A 14,878-nucleotide genomic window follows, 5' to 3' on the forward strand; every position below is an offset into this window, starting at 1 on the left:
AAAATATTACAAAAAATGTCATTGTCTTTCATGATCTCACATTGGTTGTCTGGTCTTAACACCCAGCTGTGCCCTTGTTGAAAAGGCCAGAGCATTGTTGAACATAGTACATTTACCTATAAAGTTGTTTATGTTAATAATTTTATATGTGATACTCCTACAGCAATTAAAAACCAAGTGAGTGGAAATTTCATTATGAATGTTAAAGGCAAAGATACAAAATCAAGAACTTTTATAGAAATGGGTTTGGAGTGGGAATACACTATTGAAGATGGAAAGAAAAATGTGAAAACCACTGGACCATTGTATGAGCCCATTGTGGTCTTGGTAAGATACATGTGTTATTAATTTATCATTGTTAATGTTCAATTCTATCACTACAGTTGTGCAATCAATTCAGTTGTATTTTGTTCACTTTGTTACTGCTGTCAATATTTTTGACAAAGCGATACTGGGAGGAAACTGCAAGAGGATAGACAAAACCATGGGTGAACACATTATTTATGCCACCTGTGTAGCCGCACAGAGGCCCTTTAAATATTAGTGGCTCTTACTAGGTGTCATCATATATATGGAATACTTGCTTAAACAACATGAAGGAAGTGTCATTGGAGTGAAGAAGGCCTATACACTGTGTTCCAAATTATTATGCACAAAGAGTTTAGGAGTGATAAGGTTAGAATTTTTTTGTTTGTCATTTAAACTCATTGATGGTGATGTGTGTCAGGGCTCTTTATATCACTGAAAGCAATTGCAGATACCTGTGCACATTAGTTTGGCCGGTGTGTCCAAATAAAGGCAAGACTACTTAATAAGGCTGTTCCACATTATTAAGCAGCCTACATTTTTTGCCAAAATGGGAAAGAAAAAGGATGTGTCGGCTGCTGAGAAGCAACAAATTATGGAGTATTTAGGTCAAGGCATGACTACTAGGGTTGAGCGACTTTCATTTTTTTAAGATCGAGTAGGGTTTTGGGAAACCCGATTTTGTCCAGAGTCGAGTCGAGTGCAGTCGGCCGATTATCGCTAAAAGTCGGGGATCGACCGAAACACGAAACCCAATGCAAGTCAATGGGGAAGCATAGTCGGCAGTGAGTGGAGGCCAGGAAAACACCTACAGTGCCCATTTTAATGCCAAAAACATCCATTCTTGTTTCTGAAGCTTGCCAATCTTAATTAACTGTATAATAATAGTTGGGCATAGGGAATTGGGGGAAAGTTGTGGGGGGAGTAGGGCTGGCTCAAGTTTTTCGTGGGCCCAGGAAATGCGGACTACGTCACGGTGGTGTTGCAGGGAAAGGTAAGTATTTAAAAGTTGCAAGTGCTGTGATCCTGAGCAAGCAGGGGGGGGCCCACTCGTTCGCATTGCCACTGGCACAGGGCCCCTCAAAGTACGGCGGTGTGTTTGCATGGCGGGGGCGCCTCCCACCAGCAGCGACACTTTTGCGTACTCTGAGGGGCCCTGTGCCAGTGACGTCGCCAACGAGTATGCCCCCCCACCTGATGAAGGAACCTGCACTTTCATCTGCACCTTCCTCTTTGTCCCTGTGTAAGGTGGTATAACATGCGGGAAGGGGAACCTTACTTTCAGCAGGGACAGATTCTGGCTGTGTAGAGTACAAGGGGAATGTAGTGGTCTAGGTCAATGTACCAGCAGACTCATTTAGCAGTGGCTGGGCAATGGGCAGGATGAGGAGGAAACAGATATAGGGCCAAAGAATAAAGTAGGCTACATGCAGTTCAAAATTGGTAACAGGACTAAACAGGCGGCATTGCTTTGTTCAGTGGAGTAGCAAACCCAAGAGCAGCAGACACTGTTTCAAGGGCCTAACCACACTAGTAGGCCAAATGCAGTTTAATATCTGATAGTATAGGGCGAAAGCCAGAATGTGGAAGCTCAGCTTTGTTCAGTTGAGGACAACACCAGGGAGGGGCAGACACCTTTAGTAGGCCGGAAAAGCCTATTGCATTTTTTAAAATGGTAATTTGGAGCAGAAGGTTGAAGCTCAGCTTTATTTAGTTGAGGGCAACACCAGGGAGGGGCAGAAGCCGTTAGTAGGCCCTAACCACCATTTTTTTTTTTAAAACCACTTAATGAGAGCCGGAAGGTTGAAGCTCAGCTTTATTTAGTTGAGGACAACACCAGGCAGGGGCACACAGACAGACACCTTTAGTAGGCCGGAAAAGCCTATTGCATTTTTCAAAATGGTAATTTGGAGCAGAAGGTTGAAGCTCAGCTTTATTTAGTTGAGGGCAACACCAGGCAGGGGCACACAGACAGACACCTTTAGTAGGCCGGAAAAGCCTATTGCATTTTTCAAAATGGTAATTTGGAGCAGAAGGTTGAAGCTCAGCTTTATTTAGTTGAGGGCAACACCAGGGAGGGGCAGAAGCCGTTAGTAGGCCCTAACCACCATTTTTTTTTTTTAAAACCACTTAATGAGAGCCGGAAGGTTGAAGCTCAGCTTTATTTAGTTGAGGACAACACCAGGCAGGGGCACACAGACAGACACCTTTAGTAGGCCGGAAAAGCCTATTGCATTTTTCAAAATGGTAATTTGGAGCAGAAGGTTGAAGCTCAGCTTTATTTAGTTGAGGGCAACACCAGGCAGGGGCACACAGACAGACACCTTTAGTAGGCCGGAAAAGCCTATTGAATTTTTTAAAATGGTAATTTGGAGCAGAAGGTTGAAGCTCAGCTTTATTTAGTTGAGGACAACACCAGGGAGGGGCAGAAGCCGTTAGTAGGCCCTAACCACCATTTTTTTTTTTAAAACCACTTAATGAGAGCCGGAAGGTTGAAGCTCAGCTTTATTTAGTTGAGGACAACACCAGGGAGGGGCAGAAGCCGTTAGTAGGCCCTAACCAAAGTTGAAGGCCAAATGCAGTTTAATTTCTGATACTATAGGCCGAAAGCCAGAAGGTGGAAGCTCCGATTTAGACAGTGGAGGACAATTTGAATTAGGGACTGCAGACAGACTTAGTAGGCTGTCCCCTGTGGACCATGCATCCACCACATTAACCCATTGCGCCGTAATGGACACGTAATCTTCCGTGGCCATGCCTACAGGTCCATGCGTCTGTTGTCAGGTGCACCTTTGTACTCACAGATTGCCAGAGTGCATGGACAATGCGGTCTTCTACATGCTGGTGGAGGGTTGGGATGGCTTTTCTCGCAAAAGAAGTGTCGACTGGTTAGCTTGTAGCGTGGTACAGCATAGTCCATCATGGCCTTATTAATAGTAAATAAAATATATAACTAGGCTCTATGAACTTTTAAATAGGTTCCAGGGGTACACGGGCAGCATTGGTGTGGTCAGTGGAGGAGTATTGCAAGTAGGGGCCGCAGACAGGCTATCAAAGGCCTAAAATAACAAACAATAGGCTCATGGCAGTTTTACAGCGGTTACATGGATACACGGGCAGGCAACTTGGTGGTGGTGAGTGGAGGAGTATTTAAAGTAGGGACCGCAGACAGGCTATCAAAGGCCTAAAATAACAAACAATAGGCTCATGGCAGTTTTACAGCGGTTACATGGATACACGGGCAGGCAGCTTGGTGGTGGTGAGTGGAGGAGTATTTAAAGTAGGGACCGCAGACAGGCTATCAAAGGCCTAAAATAACAAACAATAGGCTCATGGCAGTTTTACAGCGGTTACATGGATACACGGGCAGGCAGCTTGGTGGTCAGTGGAGGAGTATTTAAAGTAGGGACCGCAGACAGGCTTCAAAGGCCTAACATAAGAAAATGGGCTGGCTGTAGGCACTTTATAATTGGTTCCAGGGGTACACGGGCAGCAGTGGTCTGGTCAGTGGAGGACTAGTGGAAGGAGGGACCGCAGACAGGCTTCAAAGGCCTAAAATAACAAACAATAGGCTCATGGCAGTTTTACAGCGGTTACATGGATACACGGGCAGGCAGCTTGGTGGTCAGTGGAGGAGTATTTAAAGTAGGGACCGCAGACAGGCTTCAAAGGCCTAACATAAGAAAATGGGCTGGCTGTAGGCACTTTATAATTGGTTCCAGGGGTACACGGGCAGCAGTGGTCTGGTCAGTGGAGGAGTATTGCAAGTAGGGGCTGCAGACAGGCTATCAAAGGCCTAAAATAACAAACAGTAGGCAGTCATGGCAGTTTTACATCGGTTACATGGATACACAGGCAGGCACTCCAGGCAGCATTGTGGTCAGTGGAGGAGTATTGCAAGTAGGGGCCGCAGACAGGCTATCAAAGGCCTAAAATAACAAACAATAGGCTCATGGCAGTTTTACAGCGGTTACATGGATACACGGGCAGGCAACTTGGTGGTGGTGAGTGGAGGAGTATTTAAAGTAGGGACCGCAGACAGGCTATCAAAGGCCTAAAATAACAAACAATAGGCTCATGGCAGTTTTACAGCGGTTACATGGATACACGGGCAGGCAGCTTGGTGGTGGTGAGTGGAGGAGTATTTAAAGTAGGGACCGCAGACAGGCTATCAAAGGCCTAAAATAACAAACAATAGGCTCATGGCAGTTTTACAGCGGTTACATGGATACACGGGCAGGCAGCTTGGTGGTCAGTGGAGGAGTATTTAAAGTAGGGACCGCAGACAGGCTTCAAAGGCCTAACATAAGAAAATGGGCTGGCTGTAGGCACTTTATAATTGGTTCCAGGGGTACACGGGCAGCAGTGGTCTGGTCAGTGGAGGAGTATTTAAAGTAGGGACCGCAGACAGGCTATCAAAGGCCTAAAATAACAAACAATAGGCTTATGGCAGTTTTACAGCGGTTACATGGATACACGGGCAGGCAGCTTGGTGGTGAGTGGAGGAGTATTTAAAGTAGGGACCGCAGACAGGCTATCAAAGGCCTAACATAACAAACAATAGGCTCATGGCAGTTTTACAGCGGTTACATGGATACACGGGCAGGCAGCTTGGTGGTGGTGAGTGGAGGAGTATTTAAAGTAGGGACCGCAGACAGGCTATCAAAGGCCTAAAATAACAAACAATAGGCTTATGGCAGTTTTACAGCGGTTACATGGATACACGGGCAGGCAGTTTGGTGGTCAGTGGAGGAGTATTTAAAGTAGGGACCGCAGACAGGCTTCAAAGGCCTAACATAAGAAAATGGGCTGGCTGTAGGCACTTTATAATTGGTTCCAGGGGTACACGGGCAGCAGTGGTCTGGTCAGTGGAGGAGTATTTAAAGTAGGGACCGCAGACAGGCTATCAAAGGCCTAAAATAACAAACAATAGGCTCATGGCAGTTTTACAGCGGTTACATGGATACACGGGCAGGCAGCTTGGTGGTCAGTGGAGGAGTATTTAAAGTAGGGACCGCAGACAGGCTTCAAAGGCCTAACATAAGAAAATGGGCTGGCTGTAGGCACTTTATAATTGGTTCCAGGGGTACACGGGCAGCAGTGGTCTGGTCAGTGGAGGAGTATTTAAAGTAGGGACCGCAGACAGGCTATCAAAGGCCTAAAATAACAAACAATAGGCTTATGGCAGTTTAACAGCGGTTACATGGATACACGGGCAGGCAGCTTGGTGGTGAGTGGAGGAGTATTTACAGTAGGGACCGCAGACAGGCTATCAAAGGCCTAACATAACAAACAATAGGCTCATGGCAGTTTTACAGCGGTTACATGGATACACGGGCAGGCAGCTTGGTGGTGGTGAGTGGAGGAGTATTTAAAGTAGGGACCGCAGACAGGCTATCAAAGGCCTAAAATAACAAACAATAGGCTTATGGCAGTTTTACAGCGGTTACATGGATACACGGGCAGGCAGCTTGGTGGTCAGTGGAGGAGTATTTAAAGTAGGGACCGCAGACAGGCTATCAAAGGCCTAAAATAACAAACAATAGGCTCATGGCAGCTTTACAGCGGTTACATGGATACACAGGCAGCTTGGTGGTGAGTGGAGGAGTAGTGCAAGGAGTGTCTGTCCCAGTACTCCCAAAATATAAATAGATGTTAATGTCTCGCAAAACAACCACAACAAAAAAAAAGGTGGCATACTTAGGTACAGGGGTGGGCTCATCTACTGAGTTTCTGACATAGTAATTTGGCAGTAACTATTTAATGGTGCCAATATAGGACACAGACACAGACTACTTTAAGTTGCATCATAGATGTCTACAAATTTGTATTGTCAGTGCCAGACATTGAATGATGTCAGCGAATAGACTAAAGATTGGTGGAGCTGAGCGACATAATTTTGGACGTGGTAGAGCACATTTTGAGCTGGGGTAGGGGGGAACTCTCTTGAGGCCGGCGGGACCGCCCCAGGGCCCCTCATGTTACAACGGTGTGTCTGACGTTGGGTGCGCACCACCACCGCCAGAGACACTACATTGTACTATGAGGGACCCAGTAGCAATGCCGTCAACCAAAAGCGAGCACACCCACCTCTTCAGACAAACAGCAGTCTCACGGGTGCTTGCGCCAAGTCGCGATACCACGGCCTCGTGTGGGGAGTTTTGCCATTTAGGGAGGTGTAAACATGTCGTATGCTGTACAATCAGCTGCAGCAAATTAGACATTAGAAAAGTAATTCACAGGCAAGAGCTTTTCATAGGAAAGCTAGGTGTCGGCCGGGCAAGGTGGGGCAAAAGATTTCGAAATCCAGTTGTGGTTCATTTTAATGAATGTTAGATCGTCAACATTTTGGGTAGCCAGACGAGTCCTTTTTTCGGTTAATATTGAACCTGCAGCACTGAATACTCTTTCTGATAGGACACTTGCTGCCGGGCAAGCAAGCTCCTGCAATGCATATTCTGCCAATTCTGGCCAGGTGTCTAATTTGGAGGCCCAGTAATCAAATGGGAATGACGGTTGAGGGAGAACATCGATAAGGGATGAAAAATAGTTAGTAACCATACTGGACAAATGTTGTCTCCTGTCACTTTCAATTGATGCAGCAGTACCTGTCCTGTCTGCGGTCATAGCAAAATCACTCCACAACCTGGTCAGAAAACCCCTCTGTCCAACGCCACTTCTGATGTGTGCACCCCTAACACTCCTAGCCTGCTGCCCCCTGGAGCTCGTGTGAGAACGATCACGTGCGCTGTGTGCTGGGAATGCCTGAAGCAAACGGTCAACAAGAGTTGATTGTTTGGTTGCTAATATTAGTTCCAAGTTCTCATGTGGCATAATATTTTGCAATTTGCCTTTATAGCGTGGATCAAGGAGGCAGGCCAACCAGTAATCGTCATCGTTCATCATTTTCGTAATGCGTGTGTCCCTTTTTAGGATACGTAAGGCATAATCCGCCATGTGGGCCAAAGTTCCAGTTGTCAAATCTCCGGTTGTGATTGGTTGAGGGGCAGTTGCAGGCAAATCTACGTCACTTGTGTCCCTCAAAAAACCAGAACCCGGCCGTGACACGCAACCAATTTCCTGTGCCCCCGGGAAAGGTTCGGCATTAAAAATATACTCATCCCCATCATCCTCCTCGTCCTCCACCTCCTCTTCACCCGCTACCTCGTCCTGTACACTGCCCTGACCAGACAATGGCTGACTGTCATCAAGGCTTTCCTCTTCCTCTGGTGCAGACGCCTGCTCCTTTATGTGCGTCAAACTTTGCATCAGCAGACGCATTAGGGGGATGCTCATGCTTATTACGGCGTTGTCTGCACTAACCAGCCGTGTGCATTCCTCAAAACACTGAAGGACTTGACACATGTCTTGTATCTTAGACCACTGCACACCTGACAACTCCATGTCTGCCATCCTACTGCCTGCCCGTGTATCCTCCCACAAATAAATAACAGCACGCCTCTGTTCGCACAGTCTCTGAAGCATGTGCAGTGTTGAGTTCCACCTTGTTGCAACGTCTATGATTAGGCGATGCTGGGGAAGGTTCAAAGACCGCTGATAGGTCTGCATACGGCTGGCGTGTACAGGCGAACGTCGGATATGTGAGCAAAGTGCACGCACTTTGAGGAGCAGGTCGGAGAACCCAGGATAAGTTTTCAATAAGCACTGCACCACCAGGTTTAAGGTGTGAGCCAGGCAAGGAATGTGTTTCAGTTGGGAAAGGGAGATGGCAGCCATGAAATTCCTTCCGTTATCACTCACTACCTTGCCTGCCTCAAGATCTACTGTGCCCAGCCACGACTGCGTTTCTTGTTGCAAGAACTCGGACAGAACTTCCGCGGTGTGTCTGTTGTCGCCCAAGCACTTCATAGCCAATACAGCCTGCTGACGCTTGGCAGTAGCTGGCCCATAATGGGACAACTGGTGTGCAACAGTGTCATCTGCCGATGGAGTGGTTGGCAGACTGCGTTCTGTGGAAGAGCTGTAGCTTCTGCAGGAGGACGAGGAGGAGGAGGAGGAGGGGGTGCGAATGCCTACAGCCAACTGTTTCCTAGACCGTGGGCTAGGCACAACTGTCCCTAAATTGATGTCGCCTGTGGACCCTGCATCCACCACATTCACCCAGTGTGCCGTGATGGACACATAACGTCCCTGGCCATGCCTACTGGTCCATGCATCTGTAGTCAGGTGCACCTTTGTACTCACAGATTGCCTGAGTGCATGGACGATGCGCTGTTTAACATGCTGGTGCAGGGCTGGGATGGCTTTTCTGGAAAAAAAAGTGTCGACTGGGTAGCTCGTATCGTGGTTCAGCGTACTCCATCAGGGCTTTGAAAGCTTCGCTTTCAACTAACCGGTAGGGCATCATCTCTAACGAGATTAGTCTAGCTATGTGGGCGTTAAAACACTGTGTACGCGGATGCGAGGATAAGTACTTCCTTTTTCTAACCAGAGTCTCATGTAGGGTGAGCTGGACTGGAGAGCTGGAGATCGTGGAACTTTCGGGTGTGCCGGTGTACATGGCAGACTGAGAGACGGTTGGAGACGGTATTGTTTCCGCCGGTGCCCTAGATGCAATATTTCCTCCTACAAAACTGGTGATTCCCTGACCCTGACTGCTTTTGGCTGGCAAAGAAACCTGCACAGATACTGCCGGTGGTGCGGAAAATGGTGGCCTTACAGTGACGGAAGGGATGTTGCGTTGCTGACTAGCTTCATTGGCCGAGGGTGCTACAACCTTGAGGGACGTTTGGTAGTTAGTCCAGGCTTGAAAATGCATGGTGGTTAAGTGTCTATGCATGCAACTAGTATTTAGACTTTTCAGATTCTGACCTCTGCTTAAGCTAGTTGAACATTTTTGACAGATGACTTTGCGCTGATCAGTTGGATGTTGTTTAAAAAAATGCCAGACTGCACTCTTCCTAGACTCGGATCCCTTTTCAGGGATTGCAGACTGAGCTTTAACCGGATGGCAACGCTGTGCTCCAACAGGTTTTGGCTTTGACACGCGTTTTGGGCCAGATACGGGCCCGGCAGATGGAACCTGTTGCGATGTTGATGCCTGCTGCGGCCCCTCCTCCACCTCCGCTTCTGAACTACTGCTGCCTGCACCCTGTTCCCCCAATGGCTGCCAATCGGGGTCAATAACTGGGTCATCTATTACCTCCTCTTCGAGCTCGTGTGCAACTTCGTCTGTGTCACTGTGTCGGTCGGTGGTATAGCGTTCGTGGCGGGGCAACATAGTCTCATCAGGGTCTGATTGTGGATCTGTACCCTGAGAGGGCAATGTGGTGGTCTGAGTCAAAGGAGCAGCATAGTACTCTGGCTGTGGCTGTGCATCAGTGCACTCCATGTCAGAATCTACTTGTAATGGGCATGGCCTGTTAAATGTTTCACTTTCTAAGCCAGGGACGGTATGTGTAAAGAGCTCCATGGAGTGACCCGTTGTGTCGCCTGCTGCATCCTTCTCTCTTGTTGTAGTTTTTGCTGAGGAGGACAAGGAAGCGACTTGTCCCTGACCGTGAACATCCACAAGCGACGCGCTGCTTTTACATTTACCAGTTTCGGAAGAGGAGGCAAAAGAGCTAGAGGCTGAGTCTGCAATGTAAGCCAAAACTTGCTGTTGCTGCTCCGCCTTTAAAAGCGGTTTTCCTACTCCCAGAAAAGAGAGCGTTCGAGGCCTTGTGTAGCCTGACGACGAAACTGGCTCCACAGCTCCAGACTTAGGTGGAATATTTTTATCCCCACGACCACCTGATGCTCCACTACCACTACCATCATTACCAGCTGACAATGAACGCCCACGACGACCTCTTGCACCAGACTTCCTCATTGTTTTAAAATCTTAACCAAAGTAACTTTATTTGTTGCTGTCAAACAACTTACACGGTGAGCTATAACTTCAGTATGATTTCAATATCCCTTAACAGGTTGGTGAGACCACAAGGAAAATCAGGCACAATGTTACACACTCTGTTTTCTGTGGCACAAAATCACAGAGATGACACACACGCAGGACTGTCACTCAAGCACTAATGTCAATATTAATCTCCCACCTAATTTATGTATTTTTTTTTTTCAGGGAGACTTTAGAAACCAAATAATAAGAAAATAAATAAATAAATAAATAGGCTTTCTATAGCCCACTGAATGAGAGATAGCACACACAGCAGTGGCACACAAGCCCTGACTGAGGCCAATATTTTTCTCCCACTGATTGATGTAGTGTTTTTGTGTTGAGGTAGAATTTAGAACACAAATCACGGGAAAAATAAATAGGCTTTCTATGGCCCACTGAATGAAAGGGAGAGAGGTGGCACACCCAGGAGTCAAGACTGGCACACAAGCTGAAAGGGCAATATTACTCTCCCACTGTTTTTTTATGTATTTTTTGTTTTTTAAGGGAGACTTTAGAAACCCAATAATATTTAAAAAAAAAAAAAAATAGGCTTTCTATGGCCCACTGAATGAAAGGGAGAGAGGTGGCACACCCAGGAGTCAAGACTGGCACACAAGCTGAAAGGGCAATATTACTCTCCCACTGTTTTTTGTATGTTTTTTTTTTTTTTTTCAGGGAGACTTTAGAAACCAAATAATATTAAAAAAACCCAAAAAAAAATAGCCTTTCTATGGCCCACTGAATGAGAGAGAGAGGTGGCACACCCAGGAGTCAAGACTGGCACACAAGCTGAAAGGGCAATATTACTCTCCCACTGTTTTTTTATGTATTTTTTGTTTTTTAAGGGAGACTTTAGAAACCCAATAATATTTTTTAAAAAAAATAAATAGGCTTTCTATGGCCCACTGAATGAGAGGGAGAGAGGTGGCACACCCAGGAGTCAAGACTGGCACACAAGCTGAAAGGGCAATATTACTCTCCCACTGTTTTTTTAGGTTTTTTTTTTTTTTTCAGGGAGACTTTAGAAACCAAATAATATTAAAAAAAAATAAAAAATAAATAGGCTTTCTATAGCCCACTGAATGAGAGATAGCACACACAGCAGTGGCACACAAGCCCTGACTGAGGCCAATATTTTTCTCCCACTGATTGATGTAGTGTTTTTGTGTTGAGGTAGAATTTAGAACACAAATCACGGGAAAAATAAATAGGCTTTCTATGGCCCACTGAATGAAAGGGAGAGAGGTGGCACACCCAGGAGTCAAGACTGGCACACAAGCTGAAAGGGCAATATTACTCTCCCACTGTTTTTTTATGTATTTTTTGTTTTTTAAGGGAGACTTTAGAAACCCAATAATATTTAAAAAAAAAAATAAATAGGCTTTCTATGGCCCACTGAATGAAAGGGAGAGAGGTGGCACACCCAGGAGTCAAGACTGGCACACAAGCTGAAAGGGCAATATTACTCTCCCACTGTTTTTTGTATGTTTTTTTTTTTTTTTTCAGGGAGACTTTAGAAACCAAATAATATTAAAAAAAAAAAATAAATAGGCTTTCTATGGCCCACTGAATGAGAGGGAGAGAGGTGGCACACCCAGGAGTCAAGACTGGCACACAAGCTGAAAGGGCAATATTACTCTCCCACTGTTTTTTTATGTATTTTTTGTTTTTTAAGGGAGACTTTAGAAACCCAATAATATTTAAAAAAAAAAATAAATAGGCTTTCTATGGCCCACTGAATGAGAGGGAGAGAGGTGGCACACCCAGGAGTCAAGACTGGCACACAAGCTGAAAGGGCAATATTACTCTCCCACTGTTTTTTTAGGTATTTTTTTTTTTTTCAGGGAGACTTTAGAAACCAAATAATATTAAAAAAAAATAAAAAATAAATAGGCTTTCTATAGCCCACTGAATGAGAGATAGCACACACAGCAGTGGCACACAAGCCCTGACTGAGGCCAATATTTTTCTCCCACTGATTGATGTAGTGTTTTTGTGTTGAGGTAGAATTTAGAACACAAATCACGGGAAAAATAAATAGGCTTTCTATGGCCCACTGAATGAAAGGGAGAGAGGTGGCACACCCAGGAGTCAAGACTGGCACACAAGCTGAAAGGGCAATATTACTCTCCCACTGTTTTTTTATGTATTTTTTGTTTTTTAAGGGAGACTTTAGAAACCCAATAATATTTAAAAAAATAAATAAATAGGCTTTCTATGGCCCACTGAATGAAAGGGAGAGAGGTGGCACACCCAGGAGTCAAGACTGGCACACAAGCTGAAAGGGCAATATTACTCTCCCACTGTTTTTTGTATGTTTTTTTTTTTTTTCAGGGAGACTTTAGAAACCAAATAATATTAAAAAAACCAAAAAAAAAATAGCCTTTCTATGGCCCACTGAATGAGAGAGAGAGGTGGCACACCCAGGAGTCAAGACTGGCACACAAGCTGAAAGGGCAATATTACTCTCCCACTGTTTTTTTATGTATTTTTTGTTTTTTAAGGGAGACTTTAGAAACCCAATAATATTAAAAAAAAAAAAAATAGGCTTTCTATGGCCCACTGAATGAGAGGGAGAGAGGTGGCACACCCAGGAGTCAAGACTGGCACACAAGCTGAAAGGGCAATATTACTCTCCCACTGTTTTTTTATGTATTTTTTGTTTTTTAAGGGAGACTTTAGAAACCCAATAATATTTAAAAAAATAAATAAATAGGCTTTCTATGGCCCACTGAATGAAAGGGAGAGAGGTGGCACACCCAGGAGTCAAGACTGGCACACAAGCTGAAAGGGCAATATTACTCTCCCACTGTTTTTTTAGGTTTTTTTTTTTTTTTCAGGGAGACTTTAGAAACCAAATAATATTAAAAAAAAAAAAAAAAAAATAGGCTTGCTATAGCCCACTGAATGAGAGATAGCACACACAGCAGTGGCACACAAGCCCTGACTGAGGCCAATATTTTTCTCCCACTGATTGATGTAGTGTTTTTGTGTTGAGGTAGAATTTAGAACACAAATCACGGAAAAAATAAATAGGCTTTCTATGGCCCACTGAATGAAAGGGAGAGAGGTGGCACACCCAGGAGTCAAGACTGGCACACAAGCTGAAAGGGCAATATTACTCTCCCACTGTTTTTTTATGTATTTTTTGTTTTTTAAGGGAGACTTTAGAAACCCAATAATATTTAAAAAAAAAAATAAATAGGCTTTCTATGGCCCACTGAATGAGAGGGAGAGAGGTGGCACACCCAGGAGTCAAGACTGGCACACAAGCTGAAAGGGCAATATTACTCTCCCACTGTTTTTTTTATGTATTTTTTGTTTTTTAAGGGAGACTTTAGAAACCCAATAATATTTAAAAAAAAAAATAAATAGGCTTTCTATGGCCCACTGAATGAGAGGGAGAGAGGTGGCACACCCAGGAGTCAAGACTGGCACACAAGCTGAAAGGGCAATATTACTCTCCCACTGTTTTTTTAGGTTTTTTTTTTTTTTTCAGGGAGACTTTAGAAACCAAATAATATTAAAAAAAAAAAAAAAAAAATAGGCTTGCTATAGCCCACTGAATGAGAGATAGCACACACAGCAGTGGCACACAAGCCCTGACTGAGGCCAATATTTTTCTCCCACTGATTGATGTAGTGTTTTTGTGTTGAGGTAGAATTTAGAACACAAATCACGGAAAAAATAAATAGGCTTTCTATGGCCCACTGAATGAAAGGGAGAGAGGTGGCACACCCAGGAGTCAAGACTGGCACACAAGCTGAAAGGGCAATATTACTCTCCCACTGTTTTTTTAGGTTTTTTTTTTTTTTTCAGGGAGACTTTAGAAACCAAATAATATTAAAAAAAAAAAAAAAAAAATAGGCTTGCTATAGCCCACTGAATGAGAGATAGCACACACAGCAGTGGCACACAAGCCCTGACTGAGGCCAATATTTTTCTCCCACTGATTGATGTAGTGTTTTTGTGTTGAGGTAGATTTTAGAACACAAATCACGGAAAAAATAAATAGGCTTTCTATGGCCCACTCAGTGAGAGATGGCACACACAGGGATGGCACTGTAGCAGAAATGCCAATCTTAATCTCCCACAAAAAAAAACAAAAAAAAAAAAAATTGTCCTACAATTACTATTTCCCTGCAGTAATGTAAGCCAGGTATGGCAGGCAGCAATAGGAGTGGACTGATGCACAAATTAAATAAAAAGTGTGGACAAACAAAAAAGATAGCTGTGCAGAAAGGAAGGAACAAGAGGATATGTGCTTTGAAAAAAGCAGTTGGTTTCCACAGTGGCGTACACACAGCAATACAGCTATCACGGAGCCTTCTAGGGCAGCCCAATGAGCTACAGCGCTGAGGGGAAAAAAAAAAAAAAATAGCTTCCACAGTCCCTGCACACCGAAGGTGGTGTTGGACAGTGGAAATCGCTGCAGCACAAGCGGTTTGGTGGTTAGTGGACCCTGCCTAACGCTCTCCCTGCTTCTGACGAAGCGGCAGCAACCTGTCCCTAAGCTCAGATCAGCAGCAGTAAGATGGCGGTCGGCGGGAACGCCCCTTTATAGCCCCTGTGACGCCGCAGACAGCAAGCCAATCACTGCAATGCCCTTCTCTAAGATGGTGGGGACCAGGATCTATGTCATCACGCTGCCCACACTCTGCGTTCACCTTCATT

General features: G+C 44.9%; 1 protein-coding gene across 1 annotated transcript in view; it reads left to right on the forward strand.

The window, feature by feature from the left end:
- Positions 1-14,878, forward strand: part of ADAMTS14 (ADAM metallopeptidase with thrombospondin type 1 motif 14) — a 266,445-nt gene that overhangs the window by 186,852 nt on the left and 64,715 nt on the right. Inside the window, exon 16 of the mRNA XM_077259155.1 lies at positions 164-327. Within this exon, the coding sequence (XP_077115270.1) occupies positions 164-327 (164 nt within the window). The remainder of the gene's footprint in view (positions 1-163; positions 328-14,878) is intronic.

Source organism: Ranitomeya variabilis, chromosome 4 (assembly GCF_051348905.1).
Source record: "Ranitomeya variabilis isolate aRanVar5 chromosome 4, aRanVar5.hap1, whole genome shotgun sequence".
Taxonomy (NCBI): Eukaryota; Metazoa; Chordata; class Amphibia; order Anura; family Dendrobatidae; genus Ranitomeya; species Ranitomeya variabilis.